The 27,396-nt window shown below is 52.8% G+C and overlaps 1 protein-coding gene across 7 annotated transcripts in view; it reads left to right on the forward strand.

The window, feature by feature from the left end:
• TTC7A (tetratricopeptide repeat domain 7A) overlaps positions 1-27,396 on the forward strand; it is a 134,787-nt gene that overhangs the window by 46,552 nt on the left and 60,839 nt on the right. For 5 of the 7 annotated variants that reach the window (XM_003908604.5, XM_021924805.2, XM_031655135.1 and 2 more), the window contains exons 6-11: positions 5,853-5,931; positions 6,759-6,916; positions 7,498-7,561; positions 18,604-18,741; positions 19,312-19,395; positions 23,956-24,060. In XM_003908604.5, coding sequence (XP_003908653.1) covers positions 5,853-5,931; positions 6,759-6,916; positions 7,498-7,561; positions 18,604-18,741; positions 19,312-19,395; positions 23,956-24,060 — 628 coding nt within the window. The remainder of the gene's footprint in view (positions 1-5,852; positions 5,932-6,758; positions 6,917-7,497; positions 7,562-18,603; positions 18,742-19,311; positions 19,396-23,955; positions 24,061-27,396) is intronic. The other 2 variants (XM_009184150.4, XM_021924806.2) reach the window with 2 other exon arrangements.

Below are 27,396 nucleotides of genomic sequence, written 5' to 3' on the forward strand. Positions count from 1 at the left end.
CCTGAAAGGGCCATCAGGAATTAGGAGGCCCCAGTGCAAAGGAGCCAGCGGTGGGTGGGGGTGGAGGGCATCTCTTCCCCTCACCACCACTAGAGGGCAGCCGTGGACTCTGTTTGGAGCCTGACCCCAGGCAGTTCGGCCACTTGGTTGCCAGGAGGGGGCACCTTTCTGACATGTTTTCTTGGGAGGTGGGCAATGGCCGCTGGGCCCAGGGTTCAAACTATAGGGGAGGCTCCAGAAATAAGCTTGGTTTTGTTTTACATGAAACTGCTCCAGGGTGAAGCAGTGGGGGCCTGGAAGGGGAGGGGGGGACCTTTCAGTGCTAGGGAAGTTGGTTGTCCCTGTCAGTGGCTATGACTGCACTAGGATGAGTGCCTGGGCATCTCCCAAGAACAAGAACATGAGCCGACTCTGTTCCTTTACCCAGAGTGGGCAACAGACCATTTCTCTCTGAGTTGGTTTTTCCCTTCCTTCCGCCTAGACCTGGCAGCAGCTATTCTTTGCCCTGGGCCCAGAGTGAGCTTAGTCCATGCACGTTGAACCAGGTGGGCTATATGTTTTGTCCTTGTTCTTGTAATTTTTTTAAGTTTGTAAAGCAACATGTGCTCACTGCACCAAAATCAAACAATAGAGAAGGGAGTGGATGTGTTTTCTAAGGGAGTTCCCTAGGACTTTGGCAGGTTGTTCAGGCGTATGAAAGCACTGTCCCTTTCCGTGTGTGTGTGTGTGTGTGTGTGTGTGTGTGTGTGTGTGCGCGCACGCGCGCTCCACCTTTCCAGCTGGATGCCAAGTTGGAGAGGCAGCAAAGGCACCTTAGAAAGCCCAGCCTGCTGTTTGCCGTGACCGCCATGAGGGGTTCCATCAGTAATTTTGCCTTGTTCTAGCAGCCACCTGGTATCTGCAGGGCTAGGGGAGGACAGGAGTCAGACTGTTGTCACAAATCTGGGGTTCCGGTGCCACAGTCACCCGACAGTGAATCCTGTTCTGAGAGCCTCCTGGTGCTCTGTGTCATGCTTTGGGGCACAGGGTAACCTCTGAGGCCCATTCCAGCCTCTCTGAATGCACAGCCTTTGTCCACTCTTAGCACCACCTCCTCAACCTTCCCCACTTCCATCCCCCACCTCACTAGAAAGGAAAGAGCCCGGCACCTGGACGACATCCTCAGTGCCACAGGAGGGAAATGTCACAGCCCTATTCTGGGCTGGGAGTGAAGAGGAATCCTCTGTTTGAAACAGAGGATTTGGGTCTGCAACAGGAGTGAACAGTTTGATGACCCTTTGAACTTCACCTGACCTTGTCCCCTGATTCACCCGTTCAGCTGTTGGGATCTGCCAACTGGCTATGCTCTTCTGGGTCTTTGACCGGTAACCTTTCGTACACAGTTAGCGGTACTGGCCCTGGAATGGGGACATCTGGCCAGGGCCATATGCATTAGTATCTGTTTAGGTTCCATTCAGCCGTCAGTTCCATGTAGTTTCTCATTCTCTGTTTCAGCTCAAACCCAGTCTTCCCTAAATATTTTTTGAACACTTACTGTATGGAAAACACTTGGCCAAGCTCTATTGTGAACAGAGCTGATGACCAGGCACTTGGTAGGCAGCTGGCACTTTGTAAAGACTTGGCAAATTGAGTCCCAGGAGTTCTGGAGTTCACATGGTCAGGAAAAGAAAATGTAACCATGCTGGGTCAAGAGACAGGTGTTGTCTTTTTCAGAGGTCTCAGGGTGAAAAGAAAGGAAAATCTGAACCCCTTTGTGCCTGCCGTAAGCCTGCCTCTCCCTTTACATAAGTGACGGCTTGGAAAGGCACGCATCTTCCAGGCTCTCTTTTTCCTGTTGGAACCTAGGGATTTATTTATTCAGTGATCATTTCTTGAGCACCTTCTATGCACCACACATTGTGCTGGTACTGGGATAATGAAGCCTACCTCCCTCACCAACCTCATGGGAAGCTGCACGGACTGAGTGAGGCAAAGGAAGGGCTCTGTGAAACGTGCAGCACTGCCTGCTGCCGCCCAGGGACCTGGGGAGCTTGCCAGCCCCTTGCACATCCCACCTAGAGGCTCCCCTAAGGTGAGCCGTGTCCTTGACCCATCATCACACCCACATCTCTCTTTCTGTTACTGGCCAACCAGGCTTTCCTTGACTTGGAATAAATGGCTTCATGGCTTCTCCCCACGCAGGCTGTTTCTGGGCCAGGGTTTGTTTGAGGCCCTGTTTGGATATTGTTAAAAGTGGGCAGCTTTGCTCAGAAAGGTCAGCATGAGAGACGAGAACAAAGAGATCTTTCAAGCTGGCCTCTGGCAGGGCAGCCAGGAATGGCTCGGAAAAGCCCCAGTTCCACCTGGCACTGGCAGCTTCAGAGCTGTGACGTGATTGCTCAGGCTCACGGCCATCTGCAGAGCCCTGGAGAAGCCCCGTCGTGTGCCTTCTCATTTCTCAGAGGGGTAAGCTGAGGCAGAGGGGCATTCCCAGGTCAGTGTTAGCTGGGACCCCGGATCTCTCCCTGTACAGCCCTGGATACTGGGATCTCTGGGTTTTTTTGTTTTTTTTTTCTTGAAGGGCATTCAATAAAAATTGGGATTTACCCAAAACATCCCTGAAGGTGATTATTTGGTTTGCTAAAGAACTCCTGGGAGCTTATATACCAGAATCCCTTACAGATTTGAAAGTAGTAAAAAGACACAGCTTTTAGATACAGAATCCTAAAATGCATAAGATGCAATGCTGATGTGCTGATTCCTTGAGAGACAGAGAGTGTGTGTGTGTGTGTGTGTGTGTGTGTGTGTGTGTGTTTTGGAGGGGAGTCTGCGTTTCTCCCAAGCTTCCAGGTAATGCCAGTCTGCTGGTGCAAGAGTGTTGATGATGTAAAGGCTAAAGGCTGAGCTCATTCGGCAATGCAGAGAGAGGACAGTCCTTGCGGTGGAGTGGGAAGAAGGGGCCACAGTCATTCTTGGCTTTGGCCTTTTGGTAGCAGGTCCCAGGACCTGCCAGCCTCCTCTGGGCCACAGGGCCCTAGGCAGCCCCGGAGTCCAGCCCTCTTCAGCCTGCTGCTGTTGGGCCCAGCTGCCAGGGTTGTCTTAGACTGATATACCAGAATCAGCCAGTTCTTTTCTCTTCCGGGAGCTCATGAGGTCTGTCCTTTTACTCAGTTTACTGCAGTCTGTCTTTTCCCTGTCTTCTGTTGGTGGCTGGTGCTGGGCTGTCCCCTAAGCTGGCCTGGCCTATGGGACCCTTCAGCTTTGTGACCACCTTCCTCCTACCAGCCCCCAGCCCCACAGAGGACAGAAGAACAGGCTTCCTGGTAGATAAACCAGGCCCAAGGGCAGGCCCGGGCCCCCCACAGGAAGCTTCTTTGGTTCCACTGGGGCCTCTGTCTCGGGAAATAACCCAGAGCTGGGGAGCAGGCCATAGGCCCAGAGGTTGGGACTATAGGCACGGGCACCACCACAACCCAGCTAATTTTTGTAGTTTTAGTAGAGATGGGGTTTTTACCATGTTGGCCAGGCTTGTCTCGAACTACTGACCTCAAGTGATCTGCCAGCCTCAGCCTCCCAAAGTGCTGGGATTATAGGCATGAGCCATCACACCTGGCCCACCCCAGAGTCCTTAATTCAGCAGGTCTGGGTGGGGGTCTCAGAATTTGCATTTCTAACAAGTCCCTGGGATACGGATGCTACTAGTCCAAGTACCACATTTTGAGGCCCTCTTGTCTGAATTATCATTTCTGTCCAGGTGTGGTAGTGGCTCATGCCTGTAATCCCAGCACTTTGGGAGGCTGAAGTGGGAGCATCACTTTAGTCCAGGAGTTCAAGACCAGGCTGGGCAACATAGCGAGACCTCATCTCTGCAAATAAATAAAATAAATTATCATTTCTTGGAGTGTGGGACGAGTACTTCTAGTGACACACAATGTGGTTTTAAGTGATGTGCACACTAACTTTTAAAAAATACTTCTGTTATTATTAAGGGAAGGTGAGTTATCTACTCACCTTAAAAGAAGAAGGAAGATATAAGGAAAAGTATGACATAAATAATAGTACTGGCGATAGGCAGCTAGTAGTAAACATGATGAATGAGGTATGCAGTCTACAGAAGTCTGGGAGACACTGAGCTAAGTGAAGTCCTCATTTTACAGACCGTACCCAGACTTGATGGTCTCTAAGGAGGCTGAGGTTCCCTGTCCTGCTTGCCACTCCCAGGTCTTCAGAGCACTTGGCAGGCTAGGGAAGGTCATCGTAACTCTGATCCTACCCCAAGAGTCTCCATTCTCAACTCTGAAGACAAGGGACTGTGTTGGTAATGTTGGTAGTTTGCACGGTTTTTGCTTGCATGTCCTGAGGCCAGAGCTTTCCAGAAGGTGAGGGACTTGATCTGCAAATGTGTCCTTTCATGGCTGCCAGGCCCCAAAGCCCCCAGGAGCCTGTTTTGTGCATGAAATTGAAGCAGGGGCTTATGTAACTTTCCTGGCTGCCAGTTTGGGCTGTTCACCCTCTGTAATCTTAATTTTTCTAAATTCGCTGTCCAGCAGCCTCTGCTTTCCCTTGTGTGGTGTGATCCAGGGAACCCCCTGAGCGGATGAGCAGGGCAGCCCTCACACTTTCCTGAGCATGTGCTATGTGGCAGGAGCTGCTGGGCGGAGCTTTAGGAACGTGGGAGTGATGTGCCTGGCCCTCAGGAGGCCACAGTGTGCAGTGGTCAGACCTGCAGGTGGATAATGACCTTGAGAGGTTTTACTTGCTTCACAAGAGGAATTAACAGTCAGGGCAACATGGGGAGGGGTCTGGGGAGGCTTCGTGGAGGAGGTGACATTGGAACTTACTTTTGAAGGATGAAGTGGGGAAAGGCTGTGTAAGGCAGTGGAAGAAGCCAGTGCCCAGACTTGATATAGGGGATTGCGGTCGTTCAGACAGGACTTGCTCGAGTGCTGGGGGCTGAGGTGGGAGAAAGGTGAGGGGCAGACCCTACAGCCTCAGACGCTATGCTGAGGACCTAGACTGGATTCTGTGAGCCCTGGGACCACTATAGGGCTGGATTTGAGAGAATCCAGGTGACCTTCCTGCATCCACTAGACCCCCAAGGCGCAGTGGGAGCAGTTTTTCACATTGCAGGCCACAACCTGTTAGTGGGAATGCAAGATCTATTTAGTGGGCTGCAGCCAGCATGTTACAAAACGAGGGTAGAGGGAGAAGGAAAATGGAAAACCTCAGTGTTGATTGCACATCGGAGAGATGGGTATTGTGTCGAGAAACTTCGGTTTTATGTCAGGGAAGTGTGTGTGGATACTGGGTTGCAATGTGAGATGTATTTCTCACTGTGGCTCACACTTTTAAAAGCTTTAAAACTATTTCAAGGCACAGAAGGCTGACTGGAAGTGGTGAGATTGGCTGGTGTGGTCATCAAGGCTCAAGGTGAGGCAGGCCAGCCTGGGGTCATGGTACTAGGGACAGAGAGGGGAGGATGGAATCCAGCATTGACCAGATACAGCAAGTGAAGCTGGAAAATTTGAGGCTGACTCAGGTCAGAAAGTCACCAGCCCAAGGTTCCTGGGCCAAGGTCACACCTTGTTTGAGATACTCAATCTTGGTACCCCTTTGGTGGTAAACTGGAAGCCCAAGTTGCTGGGGGGAAAGAGGGGAAGGGACTAGGGGAAAAGGGATCCTCCTTCCTTTTTGTTGATGTCCTGGGCCTCTAAAGTCCTGGTGTTACAACTCTAACTTTTCACTCCAGTTGTTGAATGTGTTCAAATAAAACTCTAGCAGGCAGCTCCTCCTGGGATCTGCTGGTATGCTGAGAGCATCCTTCTTTGCGAGCTAGGCTGGTAACAACTCTACTTCTGCCATCCTTCCACCAGGAACATCGTGAAGGGCATGAGAGAGCTCCGGGAGGTGCTGCGGACTGTGGAGACCAAAGCAACTCAGAACTTCAAAGTGGTAATGTGGGGTGCTGGCGGTGCTGGCTTATTCAGGAGTCAGTTTTGGTGGGAGACAACAGAAGTCCTTGCAGGGAACCTCTGAAGCAGGGGTGGCAGTAGGTCTCCTGCCTGCTCATGGCAGAGGTTGGTAATCACTCTCAGCATCCTTTCCCACGCAGCCAGGGAGGTGCAGCCTCCTTCTCCCTGTAGCACCGCAGATAGCACCTCATGTTAAATCAGATTTCAGATCTACTGCCAGCCCTTCCCTGGGCAAACTGTGTTGACAAACTTGCTACCACCACTAGCAAGGTGCTATGCGAACTTTTAGGGATATGTTTGCGATCCTAATAAATAACAGTGACCCTGCTTGCCTGCCCCAACACAGGCCTGCCCTCCTAGGCCTTAGTTCGTCCAAACCAGAGCCACAGGTGCTTCTCATGCTCTAATTCTCAGTCAAATAATCAGAAAGGCACCTGGGAGAGAGAGCTGCTGTGCCTGTGGCATTATGCTCTTCCCAACACTGCAGGGGCCTGCTGAATACTCAGAGTGGGGCTGGGCTCCAAGGGGTCAGGAGAGGGAGAAAATACTCCTCTTGTCTAGGAGAGGAGAGAAGAGAAAAGATGAGGTAGGAGCCGTCTGAGGCCAGCAGAGGGGTGGGAGCCCCAGTGTTGGAGGGACTGAAGGAGCAAGGGGGCTCCCTTGGGAGTGGGGTTGGGGGGCCTACCCATAGGGCTGCACATTGCAAGGGGGGCAGATTTAGCTGGGTGATGGGCAGAGGGCATTCTAGGTCATGCTGGGGTAGAGCTGACAACTGTGTCTGGGTCTGAGTGCTTCCCTCTCTGCCAGATGGCGGCCAAGCACCTGGCGGGGGTCCTGCTGCACTCCCTGAGTGAGGAGTGCTACTGGAGCCCCCTGTCCCACCCTCTGCCCGAATTCATGGGCAAGGAGGAGAATTCTTTCGCCACGCAGGCCCTGCGGAAACCTCACCTCTATGAAGGAGACAAGTAAGTTCTGCCTGCCCTGCTGCACCTCACCAGCCTCACATCTCGCACAGGGTTCTGTCCCCACTGGTGGCTTTCTCTTCGCCCCATGCTCTCCTCCAGTCTCCACTCAGCACACTGCCAGGCAGCCTCCTCAGTCTCAGCAGGAGCCAGATCAGCTAGAGAAGGCAGGTGATGGGGTCCAGGTTGTGGAGATAATCCTATAAGGCACTCGGAGGCCAAAGAAATCATTTGGAGGTGACCTGTCTTCCCAGTAGTCCTGTCTGATACACCTCTCTCACTTGTGCCGTTCCTCGAAGGTGGGGTCGCTCGTTGCCCCAGCCATTCCCTGCGGTGCTGGTGCTGGGAGGAAAGTTTCCTCCCCAGGAGCGTCCGCACTATTCCAGCCCAGCGGCCGCCGCCCACCGCGGCCTTTCAGATCCAAAACTCTGAGGCATATGGTATCCAGTGCCCATGAATTATGCAGGAAGGGGTCACCTTACCGGGCTGGGGCTGACTCCAGGGCAGAAGGCTGGCATGGTGGGTCAGTGGTGCTGTCTGGTGAGGTGCGTGCTCTAGCCAGGCCTGTCATTTGTGTCTTTCAGCCTCTACTGCCCCAAGGACAACATCGAGGAAGCCCTCCTGCTCCTCCTCATCAGCGAGTCCATGGTAAGCTCCAGGATGTCCTTCAGCGGCCTCTGGCCCTCTGACCCTGTGGGGAAGGGCTGTGGGGCCCAGGTACAGGCCATCCGTGACCTACCCAAACTCTGTCGCCCAGGGATACTCCTAAAGTAGATGCTTCTTGGCCCTGGGCCCCCATACGGCAAGTCTTGCTCATTAGGTTTGGGATTGGCTATAGAAGGCTTCATTTGGAGGCCTGCATTCTGCTGCTGAACAAGTAGATACTGAGTGCCTGGAGCCACACCCACCTCTTTTGGGATTAAAAAAATGATCATCAACAAGGTCTCAGTAAAATGTTACATAGCTGTGTGCTGGGTGCCGTGACAGATACAAGAACATGGCAGGTAGGGAATGGAAGGAATGTGCACTTTGGAGTCAGAAAGCCTGGAATCAGGTTCCAGTTCTGCATGTTAGCTGAGGGCTGGGGCACATCACTTATTTTCTCTGAGCCTCCGTTTTCTCCCCTGTAAGATAACAGTACTCACAAAGGTAAGCGTGCCTATGGAAGGAGTTCATTTATTCACGCAACAGCTATTTATTGAGCATCTACTTTGTGCCAGGCCCTACTCTAGATGCCAGAGATGCCGCAGCAAACAAATGGAGAAAAGTCCTTTCCCTCATGAGCTTACGTTCTAGTGAAGAGAAGCAGGCAGTAAATTAATCAAAAACTACAATATGCAGGGTGTCCACGCATGAGTGCTATGGGAAAAGAACACAGAGCAGAAGACGAATTGTGCTAGACGAAGCACACATGAAGTTGGCTGTTTAGACTTTTCTATAGGACCCATTGCTCATGTCCTAGTCAGGAAGATGAGGCAAACGCACCCATGTGGATGCACGCACACACTCATGCATGTGCACATATGGTGGCCATGGTACCAAGGAATGTTTGCCCAGGGCTAAGCACTTTGGAGGCTCAGCGTAAGGAGAGTGCAGTGTGGCTGTGTGGTTGAGAAGGTGGTAAGATGAAGGATGGACTGGACTCGTCCAAAGAGGCCACAGGAAGAATGGGACAGGAGCAGCAGAAGCCAAGCACAGAGAAGTCATCTACATGGTCAGGTCCAAGTCCTCCGACCAAGGGGCCCGTCAGAGCTGGTGAGCTGGGAACCACCGGGTTGAGAAATTGGTTTTTAAAAAAACAATGCATCTGAGAGCAGTGTATGGATGCGGAGGTTGAGAAACCAAGACCCCATGAGCAGGATCCCTGAACAGCCAGAAATGAATGTTCCCTTGGATGTCTGGGACCTTGCGATGCCAGGGCTTGCTTAGATAGCGTTGGTAATCAGATTACCTCTGGTGCCTCAGGCCTCCCAGCAAATAGGAGCAGGCACTGGGCTGTGGGACAGAGGGATTGCATCCTGCCTCAGCTGGGGCTGGTCCGTGTTGGATCTGAGAGTTTCTGTGTAGGGTGTGGATATTTGGATGGGAGTGCCAGCTGGCCAGGGTGTTGCCCTAAAATGTTTGCCTGTGAGGTGGGTAAGTGGTTGCCCAGGGGAGGGGCCATCTCACTGGTTAGCAGCTGTGGAGATAAGAGGCACCGTGTGCCACATCTGATTTTCATGGGAGAACAGTGTGCTTTTTACTTTTAAAAATGGGCCCTTACTCTGACCACAGACTGAATCCTGTACAGACCAGTACTCCCATCCCCTCTCCATTTTACCACATCCACCCTCCAGTGAGACTGCACTGGAATCACCTGTCTGGAAACATGGGTTTTTTGTGGTTTTTTTTTTGGTTTTGTTTTGTTTTGAGACAGAGTCTCCCTCTATTGTTTAGGCTGGAGTACAGTGGCGCAATCCTGACTCACTGCAACCTGTGCCTCCCAGGTTCAAGTGATTCTTCTGTCTCAGCCTCCCGAGTAGCTCGGATTACAGGTGTTCGCCACCACGCCTGGCTGATTTTTATATTTTTAGTAGAGACGGGGTTTCACCATGTTGACCAGGCCGGTCTCGATCTCTTGACCTCAGGTGATCCACCTGTCTCAGCTCCCAAAGTACTGGGATTACAGGCGTGAGCCACTGCACCCAGCCTAAACACCGGTTATTTTGTAGCCTTTGTGTACTGACACTTCTAGTGCAGTTTACAGGTAGGTGGTGAAAGGCTGAAAACAGGGTCATCTGTTAGGTGAGCATTATGTTCACCTAATTGAAATTGCCTAATTTTCAATTGTTTATGACCTACAAAAACAACAGTTTCATAAAAGTTCACTCTAATACTATATGTTCCCATCTTACAGATGACAAAAGTGAGGTCCAGGACAGGTATGGCTGTTGGTCAAGGTCGTATACTAATAAGCCTTGAAGCCATGACTCAAACATGTCCTTCTCCCTCAGCAGTTTCCAAGCCCCAGGATGCAGGGCTCCTGGACTTCCATCCTGGTGCTTCCCTTGCCCACTACTCTGATCCTTGGTCTTCTCAAGTGTAAAAGGCCAGGGAGGTGACTTTGGGGATCAGAGGGCTTTGTAAAAGGGACAAGCCTGTCAGGGTAAGGATGGTCATAATTTTTCTCCTGGTAGGGAGTGAGGCTGGGCTCTGTCTTCCCAAGTCATTTTCTGTAGCCTCTGCTTGATCGAAGTCCTCAGGACAGAGTTCAGATGCCTTTCAGTTAAGGCTGTCCACCCACTCCCAAACCCTCCAAGCAGAGAATGGCCTTTCACAGAAACATGGCCCATGCTTGGAGCCAGGTGGGTTTTCCTGAGTATGCGTTCTCTTTCTTTTTTTTGTTTTGTTTTGTTTTGTTTTGTTTTGTTTGAGACGGAGTCTCTCTCTGTCGCCCGGGCTGGAGTGCAGTGGCCGGATCTCAGCTGGCTGCAAGCTCCGCCTCCCGGGTTTACGCCATTCTCCTGCCTCAGCCTCCTGAGTAGCTGGGACTACAGGTGCCTGCCACCTCGCCCGGCTAACTTTTTGTATTTTTTAGAGACGGGGTTTCACCGTGTTAGCCAGGATGATCTCGATCTCCTGACCTCGTGATCCGCCCATCTCGGCCTCCCAAAGTGCTGGGATTACAGGCTTGAGCCACCGCGCCCGGCCGCGTTCTCTTTCAAGCAGCTCTTCCCCTTTTGCAAGACAGTGTGGCTGGCAGCCTGCCTCAGAGACTAGGGGTTAGGGGGTGGGTGAGTCTGGGTTGGCTGGCCAGGCGGTGTCCTGGGAGATTCCCTGTGGCGCAGGAAACAGGCACTGCCCAGACACTGTTTGCACTGAGGCTGGGAGGAGGCGCCTCTTGTGGGGCTGGCTGGTTTGTTTCCCCTTATACCCAGCCTGTTAGACATTCAGAAACTTGAGGGATTTGGAGGAGAGTGTTGGCAATGTACTTAGCTTTAGTGTTTCGTCTACGGTGACCTTTTCCCCGGGTGCTGGATCTGGCCTCTGTGGCCGGGAATGGTTTCTCCAAGTGGCCAGACCTGCCATTTCTCCTGCCTTTGTTTTAAATTCTCCTTCCCTCCAGTCTCATTCTTGAACAGTGAGAGGACTAGGGTATGGGTTCCACTCTACCAGCTTCCCAAGCTCCTGCCCTGATACCACTCAGCTGAACCCCAAGCCTCCGTGTACCTGTAGGGTTTTCCTCATCCCCCTTTCATATTGTCTGGGTTTGGCTGCAAATGATGGGCTTGGAGAGAAACCTCTAGAACAGCAGCTGTTGGCCTTGGCTGCTATTTAGGTTCTCCTAATACCTGCAGAATGTGTTATGCTGCAGTGAAAGCTTTTCCTGCAGAGCCAACCCAGGAGGCATCATCATCATTGCTTCCACCTCCAGGACATCCAGAGCAGCTGCTGCAGGAAACAGTGTTTGCAGGCTTCCTTATTTTGTGGTTTGGAACTCAGAGGAGTGGCTGTGTGGTATGGGGCTGCTACCTTGGATATGGTTTTTATTACAAGCTGACTATGTGCGATCAGAATGAATGAGGGAGACCTTGTCTTTTCAGAGGTAAATAGAAACCTTACTAATGCTTTCACAGGAATGGAAGGAGGATATGAAATATAACTGGTTGAAGATGATTTGTGTTTTAGACCTAGTTTTGAGTCTTTGGGGCCAAAATGGCATTTAAAAATCCACCTACTTATCATTGATTCATTCATATATCCATTATCTACCCACTTTCCCATTTATCCTTCTGGCCATCTACCCTCCCATCATTTCTCCATCCACCCATCCTCCTACCCACCATTCATTCATCCACTTATTAATCCATTCATCTATCATCCATCCATCCACCCATTAATCCATTCATCTACCATCCATCCATCCACCCATTCATTCATCCATCTACCCACCCACCACCAACCATGCATCCCCCTACCCATTCATCCATTTATCCATCCACCTCCCATTCATCCAACCACCCTTTCATCCATCCATCTACCCACCATTCATGTATCCACCTATTCATCCACCTATCATTCATCCATCCACCCATCATTCCATCCATCCCCCATTCATCCATCCAGCCACCTACCAACCCTGCATCCACCTACCATTCATCTGTCTATCCATCCACCATGTATCCATCCATTCATTTACTCATCTATCCATCCACCTACCATCCATCCATCTAATCTTGTTCGAGCAGCTACAGCATGCAGGACCATGCTCAGCACTGTAAAGACAATAATTAATAGTTCAATCATAGTTCCTGTCCCAAATGGACTCCCATCTACTGCAGTTTGTTCCCAGGGATGTAGAGGAAATCCTGGTCCCCAAATCAGAAAGAATGATCCCAGTCTGCTGAACCTCAAATGTAAATTCTTGTTTTTGAAAGAACTGTGTATCAAACCTGCCTGATTTTCTGAAACAGTTGGGGAACTAGGAGATACAGGAATCTTTATTATTTCTAAAATACTGATCTGGGACATAAAAATATGTGCTAAAGTAAACTGAACCCTTGGATCCCTGTTTCTTTTTGCTGGCGAACAAGTTGCTGCTCTTAGAAATGGAAAGGGTACAGAGCCCTGGTGTTGAGAGAGTGGGGTGGATAGGTAAGTCTCTGAGTCCTGGGACTCTGCAGATTAACAGACTTTGTGCCATGCCCAATGCTGGGCATCTGGCTATTTGAATCTTGAATTTACCATTCACAATCTATGTGGCCTGGGTGAGCTTCTTACCACCCTGAGCCTCGGTTTTCTCATCTGTAAAATGGAGCTAATAAGGTCTCTCTTGTATGACTTTGGTGGATTAAATAAGAAAATGAACGTGAAGGTGCCTGGTACATTTTGGTTCTTCAATATGTGCTCATTTTGTCCTGATAAATACTTGATTCTGACTTAGTCATTTTTGAAAACATTTATGTTCAGGTCTGATTGGGAGATAAATTGGATTAAGGATGCCATTCAGTTAAAAAAACAAAACAAAACAAAACAAAAAGTGCTTCCTGGGCTTGATTCCATCAGGGATTCAGCAGATGAGCACAGATTGTTTCAGCTTTTGGGATCTGGTTTGCTACAACACAAGGCCCTGCTCTGCTAAAGGCTGAAGCGGTGAAGGGTTTGATAACACTGCCAGCTTAGAGCCCTTGGTTCAGTGGAGGTGGGAGAGCCTCTCTCTAACTGGCGGAAAGAGCTGTTTTTTCTGCTGCAGGAGCCTGATGCAGCAGGAGCTTGGAGGCTGGCATGGGCCTGGCCTGGGTCGCTGGGTGGATGGGACATGTCACAGAGCATGTTATTTCTTGGCTGTGTGGACTGGCAGCTCAAGAGCCAGTGGTAATTATGTCTGCTGATGGGGACGACAGCACAGGGGGAGCATGACAGTGTCCTCCAGGGAGAGGGCGGGTGCTGGGTACAGATGCTGCCAGGAGACTTGTTTCCGGGGTAATTTTGCGGAGGGTGGGGGTGGCAGCAGCAGGCCCTGAGCCTTGTTCCTTGGCCAATGGAGAGCCTGTTTTTGAGAATGGGGTTGATCAGGGCCTTGCTTGGACTTGCTGCCCAAGGAGCATGTTCTTTGCAGAGAAGCAGCACCCAGGGCCTGATGGGGGAAGCCTGACCTTGTGTTTTGCTTCAGTTCTTTTATAAGCAGAGCCAGCCCAGGGTCTCTCACGGCATGGATGAGGCTATTGGACACTTCCTCGGAGGTACCTGGAGGCAGGGAAGGAGCCAGAAGTGAAGTCAGAATGTCTAGGCTGTAATTTAGGTCCCAACCCCGTCTCGTGTGCATTGGAAAGCTTACCTGGCCTCCCATCTGTAAAGTCTTCCCACCTGTAGAATAGGCTGAGAGTACAGAAGATTGTTGTGAGCGTTTTGAGATGCCGTACAGAGGTACAGAGCGTGCTCCACATGGTAGTTCCCTTTACTTCTCTTAGACTGGAGCCCTGTTTATGACCAGGGTTAGAGAGGAGAAACAGGGCTGGGCAGAAGGAGAGGTTAGTGCTGCCTGTGGCCCTACAGCCACCAAAGGATCAGGACTGGTCTTGTATCTTACCAGGTTGGAAAAAGCTGGCAGAGGAGCCCCAGGCGTCTAGAGCTCAGGCAAGCCACAGCGGTCCCAAACTGGCCGACTGAGGGAACGGGGGGTGGTTCAGCCTCAGCTCCCTGGGACCTTGCGCAAGGTAGTTCACCTTCTGGGGCTCAGTGTCCTTATCTGCAGAGGGTGGAGGGCAGTCAGTGATTTCATCCCTGCCCCACCATGGGGTTACTGTGAGGCCAGATGAGATGGTGGACGTGACAATTCAGCTTCTAAAAGAGTAATGTGGGCCAGGAGCGGTGGCTCAAGCCTGTAATCCCAGCACTTTGGGAGGCCGAGGTGGGTGGATCACTTGAGGTCAGGAGTTCAAGACCAACCTGGCCAACATAGTGAAGCCCTGTCTCTACTAGAAATAGAAAAAAATTAGCCGGGCATGGTGGCGGGTGCCTGTAATCCCAACTACTCGGGAGGCTGAGGCAGGAAAATCGCTTGAACCCGGGAGGCGGAGGTTGCAGTGAGCCGAGACCGAGCCACTGCACTCCAGCCTGGGCAACAAAAGTGAGACTGTCTCAAAAAAAAAAAAAAAAAGGTAATGCGTGTCACACACATAGGGCTGGCTATTTGACCAAGAGTAGTCCCTGCCTTAGGTTTCTCATGGGCCAGCCTGCCTGAGGCCTTTCCCTAAGGTCCCGTATTTGCTTCATGGATACTTGGTCAAAGACCAGAAATGTGTTATGCTCGCAGTGCTGAGCTGTTGGGTGATGGGTGTATGGGGACTAGCGTGGTTTCTTTGGCTTCTCCTCTTCTGACCTGCCAGAGGGCTTGCAGTGAATGTTCTTTAGTCTAGGAGGGGCTACCCTAGGAGAACAGCCAGAAGGACAAAGGCCAGGAGCAGGACAACTACACAAGCGCTAGATTTAAATCCTGGGATTAAATACATGGATTAAACAGAGCAGTGCATCCCCAGCACCGGGCAGCCTTGGGGTGGGTGTGGGGATTATGGCAGTGCACACTAGGCAGGGAGAAACCAGAGGAGAATATTCTGCCATATTCTAAGAACAGTGAGAAAGAGACGGTGAGAAGATTTAGTGTTCATGTATTACTTTAAAGGTCACAAGTGCATTCACATCTGTTACTGCATTTGATCTAGAGGATATTCTAATGAAAGCAGGTCTGAGGCCACCTCAATGGTGGAAGGGAAAGAATGTAGCTGGGACTAGGTCAGAGCTACTGCCAGAGCATGGCGGTACACCATGTGGCCTCAGGGCAGTGAGCCAGGGAGGAGGGAGCAGGACAGCTGGGGGTGCTGGGAGGGCACTGATGCTCCCATAGTGTCTGAGGCCCTGGCCCCTGAGCTGCACATGAATTTTATTCTACTGTGGCTTACCCACCAGCCCCCACGCCTGCCTTTTCTCTGTCCCATTTCCCCCTACCCCGCCCTGTTGCCATGGTTACACACACAGGCACTGCCCAGCAACCACCAGGACTATTTCACTTTGGCCCTGCCCCAAAGCCATAGTAACCACTCAGCCCACTTCCACTTCTGGCTGGGGAATCACAGCCCTCTCTTGCACAGGCCCCAGTTCGCACAAGTCCCTAGGACCCCCAAGGAGCCTTCCTGGCTGTCTGCCTATTGAGGGCCTATCACCAGCCTGAGGATTTGTGCTGCTGCTGCTGCTGCTACTGCTAGACTGATCCTCTCTTCTGTTCCTATTCTTCTGACCTAATTAACGCCCAGTTCTGAAAATTCACCCCTCCCTCTGCCAGACACAAATTCAGACACTGTTGTCTTAAAGGTCAAGGTCTAGAGTGGACAGGGGGAGGTTTCCACTCCAGGCCCAGAATCTTTCTCTCCTGAGTGTCACACCCTGCGAAGGCAGGTTGAGTCAAGTTCTGTGTGTGCGGCTGTGCCTGGGGCCAGGAGTCTAGCTGTGAGCAAGAACTGGTGAACCAGATGGGGGCGTATGGGCTGAGGTATGGGCTGGGTGGGGGGAGGACGGGAGAGGCCTGACCTCTCCTGGTGAGATGAGTCAGGGATGGTGCTGTAAGAAGGTGGTCCTGAATGGAGTTTTGAGGAGCTAGAAGGTGTCCAGGTTGACAGAGGGAACTGCAGCATGACCGAAGATGGGCCATGGTGACTATAGGGACCAGCAAGGGGTTCCATGTCACTGGAGAGAAGCTGGCCGGTTAGGCAGCCCCAGAAAGGAGTTTAGACTTTATCCCGATGGCCATAGTGATGGCTCGCGGCCCACTATCCCCTGAACAAGACGGGTCTGCACGGGCAGGCAGGCGGGTCCCCAGACCCTGGATGTGTCAGCCAAGCTGCTTCCCACCCCTGCAGACTACCTGTCCCCACTCCCTCCCATCAGAACCTCTCACTCCCACCAGAATTCCAGGTCAGCTTCCACTCGGGGATGTGCATTCTGTACTGCTGCTCCTTCCTGTTCTCCCCACAGACAGAGCCTCTGTGCCCCATCCTCTCACTCCCGAGCCACTCCTGCCTGGTGGAGGCCGCCCCTGTGGGTCCCCACCCGGGATGGCCAGAGCTGGGGAGCTACTGGAGGTGGCAAAGTGGGGCAGTACATTGCCAGGGATAGAACAAGGGCTGTATTCCTAGTTGGCTCAGGGGACTAGCTCCTGCCAACCCTCTCCCTAGAATTTCTTCTCTCTTCCTGTTGGTGGCTGTGTGGGTGGACTTCACTGGGAAGGAGGGGGATTTCTTGGCACCTTCTTTCTCCACTCCTCTCCTTCAACCCTTTGGAGCTCCTGAGTGGCTCCTGTTCCGCAGGCTGACTCCAGAACTCAGCCTTGCCGGGATTTCCGGGCATCCCGGCACCCTCTCCTGGGCCATCTGAGTCCGTGAGGGCATGGGCAGCACTCACCAACTGTGGCAACGGGGCAGCCATCAGAACCCCTGACCATCAGTCTCTCAGTGACCAAGCTGTCCCCCAGAGTGAGTCACCTCCTTGGGTCTTGGAGGTGTTTTGGCTTCCGGAGGCCTCTAGGAGGACACACTCCAGCCCTGCACTGCGGGACACACCCAGAGCCTGTGGTCTGGAGGCCTCAGGGGCTTGGGCTTCTGCCTCCAGCCCCTCACCTGGAGGAGGGGAGAGCAGTCCTGCTCAAGGGAAGCTATGAGGCCCACTTGCTGCACAGGAGGGATGGGGTGGCTCTGATGAGGGAGATCTGGGTTTTTAGGGCTGGCAGCTCCTTTTTATTCTGTTAGGAAGGCTGAGTTCTTGGTCTTGAGGTCCTGTGTATGGAAGCAGAGGAGAGCAAGTCCCATTGCACAGAAGGAGACTCAGACAGAGGGAGGGAGATGCAGGAGAGAGCCCCATTTGGCAGAGGGGAATGGGCAGGAGAAGGGAGAATGCTGGGGGCAGCCAGCAGCAGCATCTGCCCAGAGCGCAGCTCTGCCCAGCTCCCGCTCAGCCCTTGGAGTGGGGATGGGGATGTGACTGTTTCTGGCCCCAGAGTGTCCTCTGCCTAAATCCCTGCCCTGTGGCTGCTCGGAGGCGCCCATGACCCCTGCAGTGGGGGAGCCTCTCCCCTTCCACCCTGTCTCTTTTGCCCCCAGCCTGCGTGTTGTCCCCAGGGTATAGAGGTGGGTAGAGGGGTGGGACCACCTGCACAGACCAAAGAACAAAAGAGTCCCACATCCTTGATGGGGGGCTTCTGGCTTGGTGATGAGGAGCTCCCCTCTTGGAATTAGGCAGAATTTCCCACTCATACAGCACATTTCCCTCTCCTACCCCCACCCCCAGCAGCCATCTGGCAACTCTGTGAGCTACTGAAATCCTCGGCGCTGGATGCCAAGAGCGGAGTTCTTGAGTGTGGGGAAGCTCTCCCTGGGGAGGGACGGAGGAGAGTTTCCATGGTTGGAAGGAGCCTGGAGAGGGTCCAGGCTGGACACAGAGGGGAAGGGAAGGGGGGCTCTGGGAATGTCCTTGTCAAAGCTACTTGAAAGACTGAAGAGGAAGAGAAGAGGGCACTGGGGGCCACAGCCCAACCTCCCCACCAAGCGTCAAGCAGCAGAGCCACCTACCCGATCCAGGCACTTTCACATCTTAGCCGAAACTCTTGCTGTAATTGTGAGAATTGCAAACACACCAGGGACTGTTCCATAAAATGACTGGCCTGTGCTCCTCAAAAATGCCAGTGTCATGAGAGAAAGGTGGAGGGCCTCTTCCAGATGCAAGGAGATTAAAGAGACATGGCACCCAAATACAAGGTATGATCCTGGACTGGATCCTGGAATGAGAAAAAGTAACTGACTATAAAGGGCAATAATAATTCTATAGAGAGAGGAACATTGAGGAAGGGTTTTCGGTTATGAGACTATTCTTGCAACTTTTCTGTAGGCTTGAAATTTTGTAGAATAACAAATTTAATACCAGAAGCTTGACCCCTCAGAACTGCTCCCTCACCCAACCTGGGCTAAAGGTGGAAGATTTTCTCTCTTGGAGAGAGCCTTTGTGGAGATGAGAAAAGGCCGTTTCTGAGAGCGTGGCCATCTTTCTGGTCTGGGTCAGTGGCAAAAAGGTGATAGTGTCTGGGCCAGCAAGGTGGGGGCCCCTCGAAGACGGACACCTACTTATCTGCTGTCCTCACTCTTACCCAAACAATGTCCCACCCACAGGCCACTCGAGACGTGGTGCTGAGCCGGGTGCCAGAGCAGGAGGAGGACCGGGCAGTGAGCTTGCAGAATGCTGCAGCCATCTATGACCTCCTGAGCATCACGTTGGGCAGAAGGGGACAGTATGTCATGCTCTCTGAGGTACGGCCGGCCATGCAGCCCATCCCACTCCCCAGAGTCAGGCAGTCTGTAAAGGAAATCAGATGGAGCCATTTGTCCCTTCACCTGTCCCTCCCCTGCCAGGCTGCTCTGCCGCTTTGACCTTGGCAAGTTGTACAAGTCTCAGCTTCCTCACTGGTGAAATATGGGCAGTTAGAGAACCCACCTCACAAGGTTGTTGGGGAGAGTGCATGTGAAAGGCTGAGAACAGCGCCATGTACAGTAATAATAAATGTTCCCTGCTATTTTTATTGCATGTCTATGTTTTGAAAGCACTTTCACAAATCTTACTCCATTTGCTCTTTGGTATCACCCTGTGAGATCATTCACATGTTAAGGAGGTGAACTGAGAGGGTGGGAGACTTGAGCAGGGTCACACAGCATGCCAGAGGCAGGAACTGGGTTTCTGCAGGTTGTCTCCCAGGAGCCAAGTGCGGGCCTCCTGCAGCCTCCCAAAGGCAGTGACTTGGGCAGTGACTACCCTGGAAGGGTGTGGGTGGCTGGGGTGTGAGGACCCCTGGTGAGTAAGTGCTGACTATCTCCCCTCCCCAGTGCCTGGAGCGAGCCATGAAGTTTGCGTTTGGAGAATTTCACCTTTGGTACCAGGTGGCCCTCTCCATGGTGGCTTGTGGGAAGGTAAGGTCCAGGGGGTGCTAGGGGTTGTACACTCACCCTCAGGGGGCTCTGCTGAGGTGGATGGAGGGGTTTTCTGGCCAGGGGAGAGGGTGGGGACTATCCTGCAGCTGGTTTGAACCTCCAGGAGAGTGAGGGGCGTGGGGTGGGCTACACAGACACCTTGTGTGAATTCCTGTCCACATGTGAGCTATGAGTGTGCCGGTGTGCAGGTGTGAGTCTCTGGATGCTTTTCTCTGCGCGTGCGTACATGCACGGGAGCACTGTAACCTCTGTGCTGAAGAGCTAATAATGTGACGGCATGTGGCAGACATGAGGTGTATCGAGGGGAGGGAACGTTGTTCCATGTGGGCTGTAGCTCTCATCCTGTCCACTGAGCATGGCGTCAGGAAATGGCCTGCTTGTGGACTGGAGACTTGCCTCAGAGGGAAGCTTAAAGGGTGGAGCAGAGCAGCAGCACCCACAAGGGAGTTTGTAGGGAGTACTGCATGATGCATGGGGCCAGGAGCACCTGGATGGGGACAGGGCCCGGCGGGATGCTGCCCAGAGCAAGGAGCACCGGGCATGAGTTCGCTCTCTATCCACCCAGCTCCGGTGCCGTCACCCCTGCTTTCTGCTCCGATCAGAATTATACTTACATAAGCCTCTATTTTAAGCAGTGACATGAAAGGAAAACCTTTCTGGAGCTGAGTTCTGAGGGTGTTGGGGCTGAGGATGCTATGAATGCAGGAAATAAGGTGGCATGAGCTTGCAGATTGTTCCAGGAGCTGTAAATATCCAAAGCCCTTTCATGGGGCTGAGGGAATTCCTCGCCCCCCTGGCCCATCTGTGCCACGTTCCATTTCTGGCCCCGCAGCCGTCTCTCAGGAGGGCCCTCCCAGCTTGCCAGTGCCTCCTCCACGCACGAAGGGTGTGCCAGCCAGCTCGGGGCCTCAGCAGCCGAGGCAGGCCAGGTCCTGGCAGGGAGGGGGAAGAGGAGCAGGTGCTGCAGCCTGACTGTGGGGAGAGGCTTTTTGGGGGAGCCTTCCCTGTCCCCATCTGCTGGGCATGTGTCTTCCCAAACCTCTGTACTCTCCCCCATCACATCGGACACCTCGCAGAACATCTTGAAATCACAGCATGATCTCCTTGGCTTTGTGCTTAACAGGGTCTTGTTGAGGCTCGGGGAGAATTCAGAACACAGGGCAAGGCCCTGGCCCTTCAAGGGTTAGGGAGTGAGAGAAACCCTCCTACAGAACTGCAGGCAAAGGAGACAACGTGGGCAATGGTGGAGGGGGTGGAAAAGATGAACTGGCAGTAGGGATGGGGACAGGAAGGTATTGAAGGCAGCGGTCAGCCTGGGGTAGTAGGGACAGGGCCGGGAGGAGGTGGGGCTGGAGCTTCCATGGAGCCTGGGCAGACAGCTCACAGTGGCATGGGCCTGTTCTTCCTACCTCTGGGAAACACAGAAAACCCGTCTAATCTTGGTACAGTGAGTACAGGTGGGAGAGACCTAGGGCCAGAGCAGTGATTCGAACCCTTCTGTGGGTCATGGACCCCTTTCAGGAGGTAAGAGAAGCTGAGGACTTCCGCTCAGAAAAATTGACTGCACATGCAAGTTAGCTTTAAATCCGAGAGAGGCTCCTAGAAGCTCTCCAGTCAGTCAAAGGTGTCGTGATAGTCTGGGAGGTAAGGAGTCTTCTGCCTCTGACTAGCTGGACTCAGAGAGATCCAGACACAGCCTGGCACCATCCCAGCATCTAGGGAGCTGGTTTCATGACTTGGCTCCTTCACAGACCAGCAAGGTGGCCCCGGGAGTGGGCTTGCATCAGGGAGTTGAGATTGGCCAGTTCCTCATGCATGAGGCTCCATGGGCTGGAGACACTGTGCGTTCGGTGTAGCAGGAGATTGTTCTGGAGAGCGTTCTCCACCCGCCTTGGGAACCCTGCCCACCAAATCGGTCTGCCTGATTGTCCCAGGCAGCCCTCAGGAGTGGCCAGACCTTGCCTTTGCTGAAAGCGTAAGGTGGAATCAAGGGCCTGTATCTGTGATTGTGCCCGAAAGGCCTTCCAGAAGGTGAGTCTGGGCAGTTGAACCTGCAGGAATAATGGATGAGTTCCGTGGCGTGATTTAGGTCGTTCCTTCTCTTGGTCTCTGTGCGGCAGTTGCATTGGCTGTGTTGCTAGGTAACCAGCATGACAAAAAAAAAGCTGCTGCTCCGGCTGCTGAGTCCTCAGATGGCTCCTTAAATAGCAGCGTTTTTTGGTGTACATGGGGGTGGGGTGGAAGGGGGTGGAATGCAGAGGGTCAGGGTTAGAGAACCCTGTATGGCAAGGATCCAGAGTTTAGCAGCCATGAGGAGGAGGCTGAGAAGCCTGAGGCTTGCTAGGGTGTGGATGGAGGGTCTGGGGAGGGACTTGGAGTGGTGTTCCCAGGGCAGGGTCTCAGGAGGAGGTAGATAGCCTGACAGTGCCTTCAAGCCCCTCATACCCCCTGGCACCCGCCCACACTGGGCACGCTGTGGAGTCTCCCAGCCTGCAGGAGCCGGTCACCTGCTAACACCCTTTTGTGCTTGGCCTCCTACCCTCTTGTTTCCAGAGAGAGCCATGGGGGTGGTGGCCTTTGTTGTCTCTCCCACCCTTTCTGTGGGGTCCTTTGAGGAAAGAGCCATGGCCTCATCCCCTTTCCTGAGTGACCCCACAACCCCTAGCCCGGTACTGGGTTCAGAGCATACCCTTGGCAAAGACACCTGCAGTTGACCTAATAAGTCTGAGTCAAAGCCCAGGGAAATCTATCACGTCTGGGTTGAGAAAAGCTCTTCCTTAGATGGCGGGGAAAATGGGAGGCCAGCTGGAGGGAGGCGGGGTGTCCAGGGTGGACACAGACCATTCAGATCCTAGCTGTGCACCTGCCAGTTGCTCATACCCTGCTGTGAACAGGGGAGCCTCCCAGAGCCTCCATTTCCTTCTGTACCTCCAGAGCTGGGGGGATATGAGAGCTAATTAATGGGGGATTGCTTGGCCCACAGTAGGGCCCAGTACATGGGAATTGTCATAGTTACACACAGGTACCTGCAAACCTGGAGGTTGCACAGGTACAGGGGTGTACACACTGGGAGGATTACTGCTGAGTTTCCTGGAAAAGGTTCCAGCCCAGAGAGAGAGAGTGTGTGTGTGTGTGTTTGGGGTGGGGGGGCGGTGGGCAGGGAAACAGGAAACAGGCCTCCTTTCTGGCCACAGTGGTCATCATAGAGGCAGTGTAGGGTAGTGGTTAGAGCCAGGCTACGTTCAAACCTCAGCTCAGCCATTCATAGGCTGTGTGGCTTTGAACAAGCTACCTAACTTTGCATTTCAGTTTTCCCACCTGTACCAAGTAAAGTCAGAGTATCTACATCATAAGACTGCGTAAAAATTAAATCACTTGGTATTTAAAATGCACTTAGAACAGGGTTCTCCAGCCTCTTTTCTGTAATGGGTCAGATAGTAGACGGTTTTGACTCTGCAGGCCCAACAGTCTTTTGCAACTATTCCACTCTGCTACCGTATCAGGAAAACAGCCATAGACAGTATGTAAATGAATGCACATGGCTGTGTTCCAGTAAAACTTTATTTACAAAAATAGAGTGCCAGATTTGGCCTGTTAACTGTGTTTTGTCAACCCCAGACTTAGGACAATGCCTGCATATCCCAAGATCTGGATAAGTGTTTGCTGCTGCTGTTCTTATTACTGTTATTGGTAACATCCCTGTCTGGCCGTGGCTGCCCACCACCTCAGCCCTCCTTCACACTTGGCTGTCCTCAGCACGTCCAGTCTGAGCCCTGAAGCCTGGGGGGATCCTCAGATTCCTGTCTGGAGGTTCTCTCGGGCTCTGCCAGTTTAGAATATCTCCACTTCCTCTCCGCCAGCCTTTATACGACCCCCAACCCCTGCCATTGGCCATGCCTCCGGAGTCCTTATTTATTATTATTATTATTATTATTTTATTATTATTATTTTTTGAGACACAGTCTCACTGTGTCACCCAGGCTAGAGTGTGGTGGCACAATCTCGGCTCCCTGCAACTTCCACCTCTTGGGTTCAGGCGATTCTTGTGTCTCAGCCTCCCGAGTAGCCGGGTGTGGACACACGCCTCCACAGCCGGCTGATTTTTGTATTTTTAGTAGAGATGGGGTTTCACCATGTTGGCCAGGCTGGTCTCAAATCCCAAGCTCAAGTGATCAGCCTGCCTCAGTCTCCCAAAGTGCTGGGATTGCAGGTGTGAGCCACTGTGCCCAGCCCTCATTTAGAGAGCCCCTTTCTACCTCTAAAATTTCTGTGCTTGAAATTTGAATTCCTTTTGGAGAGCTTCCATTTGTTGTCATGTTAGCGGTCATCATGTTACCTAAGGAGCAAGGGTGACAGCTTCTAATCTTCAGATGAGGAAACTGAGGCCCAGGGAGGGATTTCTCTGCCCTGGCCCTCTTCCTGGCTCCTGAGAGCAAAGGGATACAGAGCAAGGCTTGGTTGTTTGGGGAGCTCGCCCCACTGTGGGCCCTTGAGATCCAGGGCTGTGAGTGACAGTGTTTCCTGCTGTTTTTTCTGCAGTCAGCCTACGCCGTGTCCCTGCTGCGGGAGTGTGTGAAGTTGAGGCCCTCGGACCCCACTGTGCCCCTGATGGCCGCGAAGGTCTGCATCGGGTCCCTTCACTGGGTGAGTGAGCTGTGAGGGCAGGGCCCAGAGGCCTTCTGTGGGGAGGGTGGCAGCAGCTGACTGTGAGTGGGGTGTGCACGTCTTGGCATGTATGTGAGGGTGCATGTGGAAGGTGGAGAGGATGGGAGCTATCACGCAGATGGGCCTGGGCAGGGAGAAAGTCTCTGAGAAGCCACCAGCCTCCATCTCCAAGGCAGGGTCCGCTGACTCAGGATGGTGTCTGGTTTGCGGTTCAGCCTTGAACTGTGGCCTCCAGAGAGTGAAATATAGGGAAGTAGAGGTGCCCCCCACCTGCCCAGCAGCAGGGTAGTAGGTAAGACTTTGAGTTACCTGGACCAGCCCCATCATTTCTGAGGCTTCAGATGATCTTAGCATCTAATCTCCAAGGGGTGCAAGGCACGATTCTTGGGGCAGAGCTGCTCTTGGCGACATGGGAAGGTGGTCTTTTCTGTAAGCCCCTCTCCTTCCTCTTGGCTCTAGCCCTCCAGGGCCCTGCCCTGTGCTCCGCTGCTTGCTTACTGCTCTCTGCAGAGGCAGCTGAATTGTTAGGAGGCTATGGCTCCAGGTATGCCCGCTCCCCAGTTGGAGGCCTTTACTGCAGGCACCTGAAGACCTGCATGAGATCAGCAGCTTGAAGTAGTGAAGGAGAACAGGGCCAGGAGCCCAGGTCCCCCGCCTTGCTGTGGTCCTCCTGCCCCGGGTCTGCTCAGAGGCTGGTCCAGGCCTATGGGGGCTCTTGGGCCACGGCACTGGGCCCCAGCAGTGGGGCCTCTGCGCAGGTATCTCTTCCAACTGGGGGCTCACTTCTGGACAATCTTTGCTTTCTTCAGTCCCAGTCAGCTTGCTGATTTCAGCCTCCTATTTCTACCCTCTCAAGCAACACAGAGCAAGTGCATCCTCCCTCCCACACGGTGGATATCAGGCCCTTCTGCACCCCATTGTCCCCAGTTCTTTCATCTGCTCTCTGGGCCCAGGGTCTCCTAAAGTGGGCACTTCACCTGGAGATGGCCTCCCTGTCTTCCTGTTGGCCTGATACCTTCAGCCACCCCCTCACCATTGTGTGCCCAGCTTGTTCTAAGGCAGCAGGAGCCAGGCTCTGGGTGCATACAGCAGGTGCTTCGTAATTAGCAACCTTTACAACTCTTCTTGCCACTTTCCCTCCTGTACACAAACAAATCATGGATTCTGGGGAGGGAGGCAATGAGCCTTCCACAAATTCCATGTTCCAACCTTTCTTCCCTAGGATTGGAAACTGGCCCCATCCCTCTGCTGGGTCCCCTCCTCGTCATCGCAGCAGGGCTCGCCTTGTCTCTGCTCCAGGGAGTCAGTCCTCCCAAGCACAAAGAAGCTGGGTGAAAAGAGCACCTGTCCCCTTTTCCACCTGGTTCTCAGATCTCTGTGTCTGCCGTGCCCCATCCCCTCTGGCTGATCAGGAAGAGGGGAAAGTGTGGCATCTGGCTCGTGTTCTTTATGCTGTCGTTTAGGTTGGGGAGAATTACATGAGATCAATCCTGTAATAGGCTCTGGGCTTTTGGAAGGAGCAGTGTAATGAGGTAGTTAAGAGTTTCACTGCCCACCCACTGGGTACCCTAGAGTAAGGCACCTAACCTCACTGTGCCTCAGTTTTCCCATCTGTAAAATGGAAACAGGAAGTCATAAGTCTCCTCAGGTGGGACATAAATGACCAAGTAGGGAGAGGGCTGGACAGGTCAGGGAGGCATCATGGAGGAGGCAGCCTCAGACTGGACTCAGAGGGCAAGGGAGGATACAGGAGGGTCAGAGCCAGGCCTTTGCTTTCCCCCGCCTCAGGAGTATCAGGGAACCCTTGGTTCCCAGGTCTTTTGGGGAAGACAGTTGGCACCCAGAGGTAGGGAGACCTTGTGAGCAAGCACTTTAGATGCGGGCGGCCCATGGGTGTTGAGCACATGCAGCAGAGGATGGAGATATGAGCCAGAGTGTGCAGAGCGGGTGGGCTCCCCGACCCCAACTCAGGCCGCTGCTTGCTCCCTGGGCTTCTGAGAGGGGCCTCAAGCTCATCTCTGAGATGAAGCCCAAAATACTCATCTCTGAGGGGGTGTTGCAGGGGAGGGCATCTGTGCCCCTCAAGGCTGCCAGCTCTGAGGTAGCTGTGGGTCCACCCAGCCAACGGCCGCCCTTGCCAGGAAGCCCTAAATTTAGGTCTTCCCACCATGCAGGAGCTGTTTCCCTCAGCAGCATAATTACAGTAATTATGTGCATTCAGATTACATGGTAATAAAATTAGGATCAAATCAGTCCAAATTGAAATCAGATGAGTTAGGAGCAAAGTAATCAATGACAACATAAATAGAAAAGCCCAAAAGGAAACTTAAACATGCAGACTTGTCATCAGAATCGAGGAGAAGAAAGGGTGAGCTGTTTAACTTCGGCTGGGCAGCATATTTGGGTTTAGGGGCTAGTTTGAGCCAGGGTTTAAATCAGGCACAGGCTAGAGTGATGTCCCACGGATGGCCTGGGGGTGGACTCCTGGCAACCTTCCCTAATCTGGAAGCTTCACCCCCTGCACTTCCTACCTGTCTTGGATACAGATCACGTCACGTTGTGATCATCTGTGTTTCCTGAGTGCAGGAATTATCTGTCTTTTCTTTGAAACCCCAGCCCAGGGTTCAGTGCCTGGTGCTCGCTGGATGGATCCTTCTTGCTGATGGACACATTCACTTGGCAATGAATTCTGTCGTATGTGGCGCATGACTTCCCAACTAGATGGGGAACTTGCTCACTTGCCATGTCTTGCACTCTGACCCCCTCTCCCCAACAGGAAGCCTTCATATAGTAGGTGCTATACTAGTAACTGACCAAGCGACACACACCTCAACTGGCCACGAAGGGACGGGATGAGGGGTCTGTATTTGGTTTGGGGGTTCTCCCAGCACTCTGCAGCTAATTCTTGCTCCCTAGGTGGCACTGTAAAGAGAGCAGGCTGTGGGGTATCCAAGGGTTCTGAGAAGGGAGGCAACAAGCTCCCCACAAATTTCGTGTTTGAGCCCCTTCTCGAGGACTGGAAACTGGCCCCATCCTTCTGCTGGATTCCTGCCTCACCATCCCTAGTTTTACAAACAGGGTCAGCCCTGTACTCTCTGTTCCCGAGGCCCACAGTGAAAAGAATGGGTCTGCCTGGCAGGCAGGGGGTGTTTGTGCATGAGACGGGGCACAGATCCCAAAAGGCGGCTCACACCCCCTTCGTCTCCTGCCTTTGCAGTTATTCTGGCTCACGTCAGCCCCCAGCAGGCCCCGCCAAGCCCCATGAGCAGGGGACAGAAATCTGGGGGTGGACAATTTGGCCTGGGTTGCAGGAAG

This window comes from Papio anubis, chromosome 14, assembly GCF_008728515.1.
Source record: "Papio anubis isolate 15944 chromosome 14, Panubis1.0, whole genome shotgun sequence".
In the NCBI taxonomy this organism is placed as follows: Eukaryota; Metazoa; Chordata; class Mammalia; order Primates; family Cercopithecidae; genus Papio; species Papio anubis.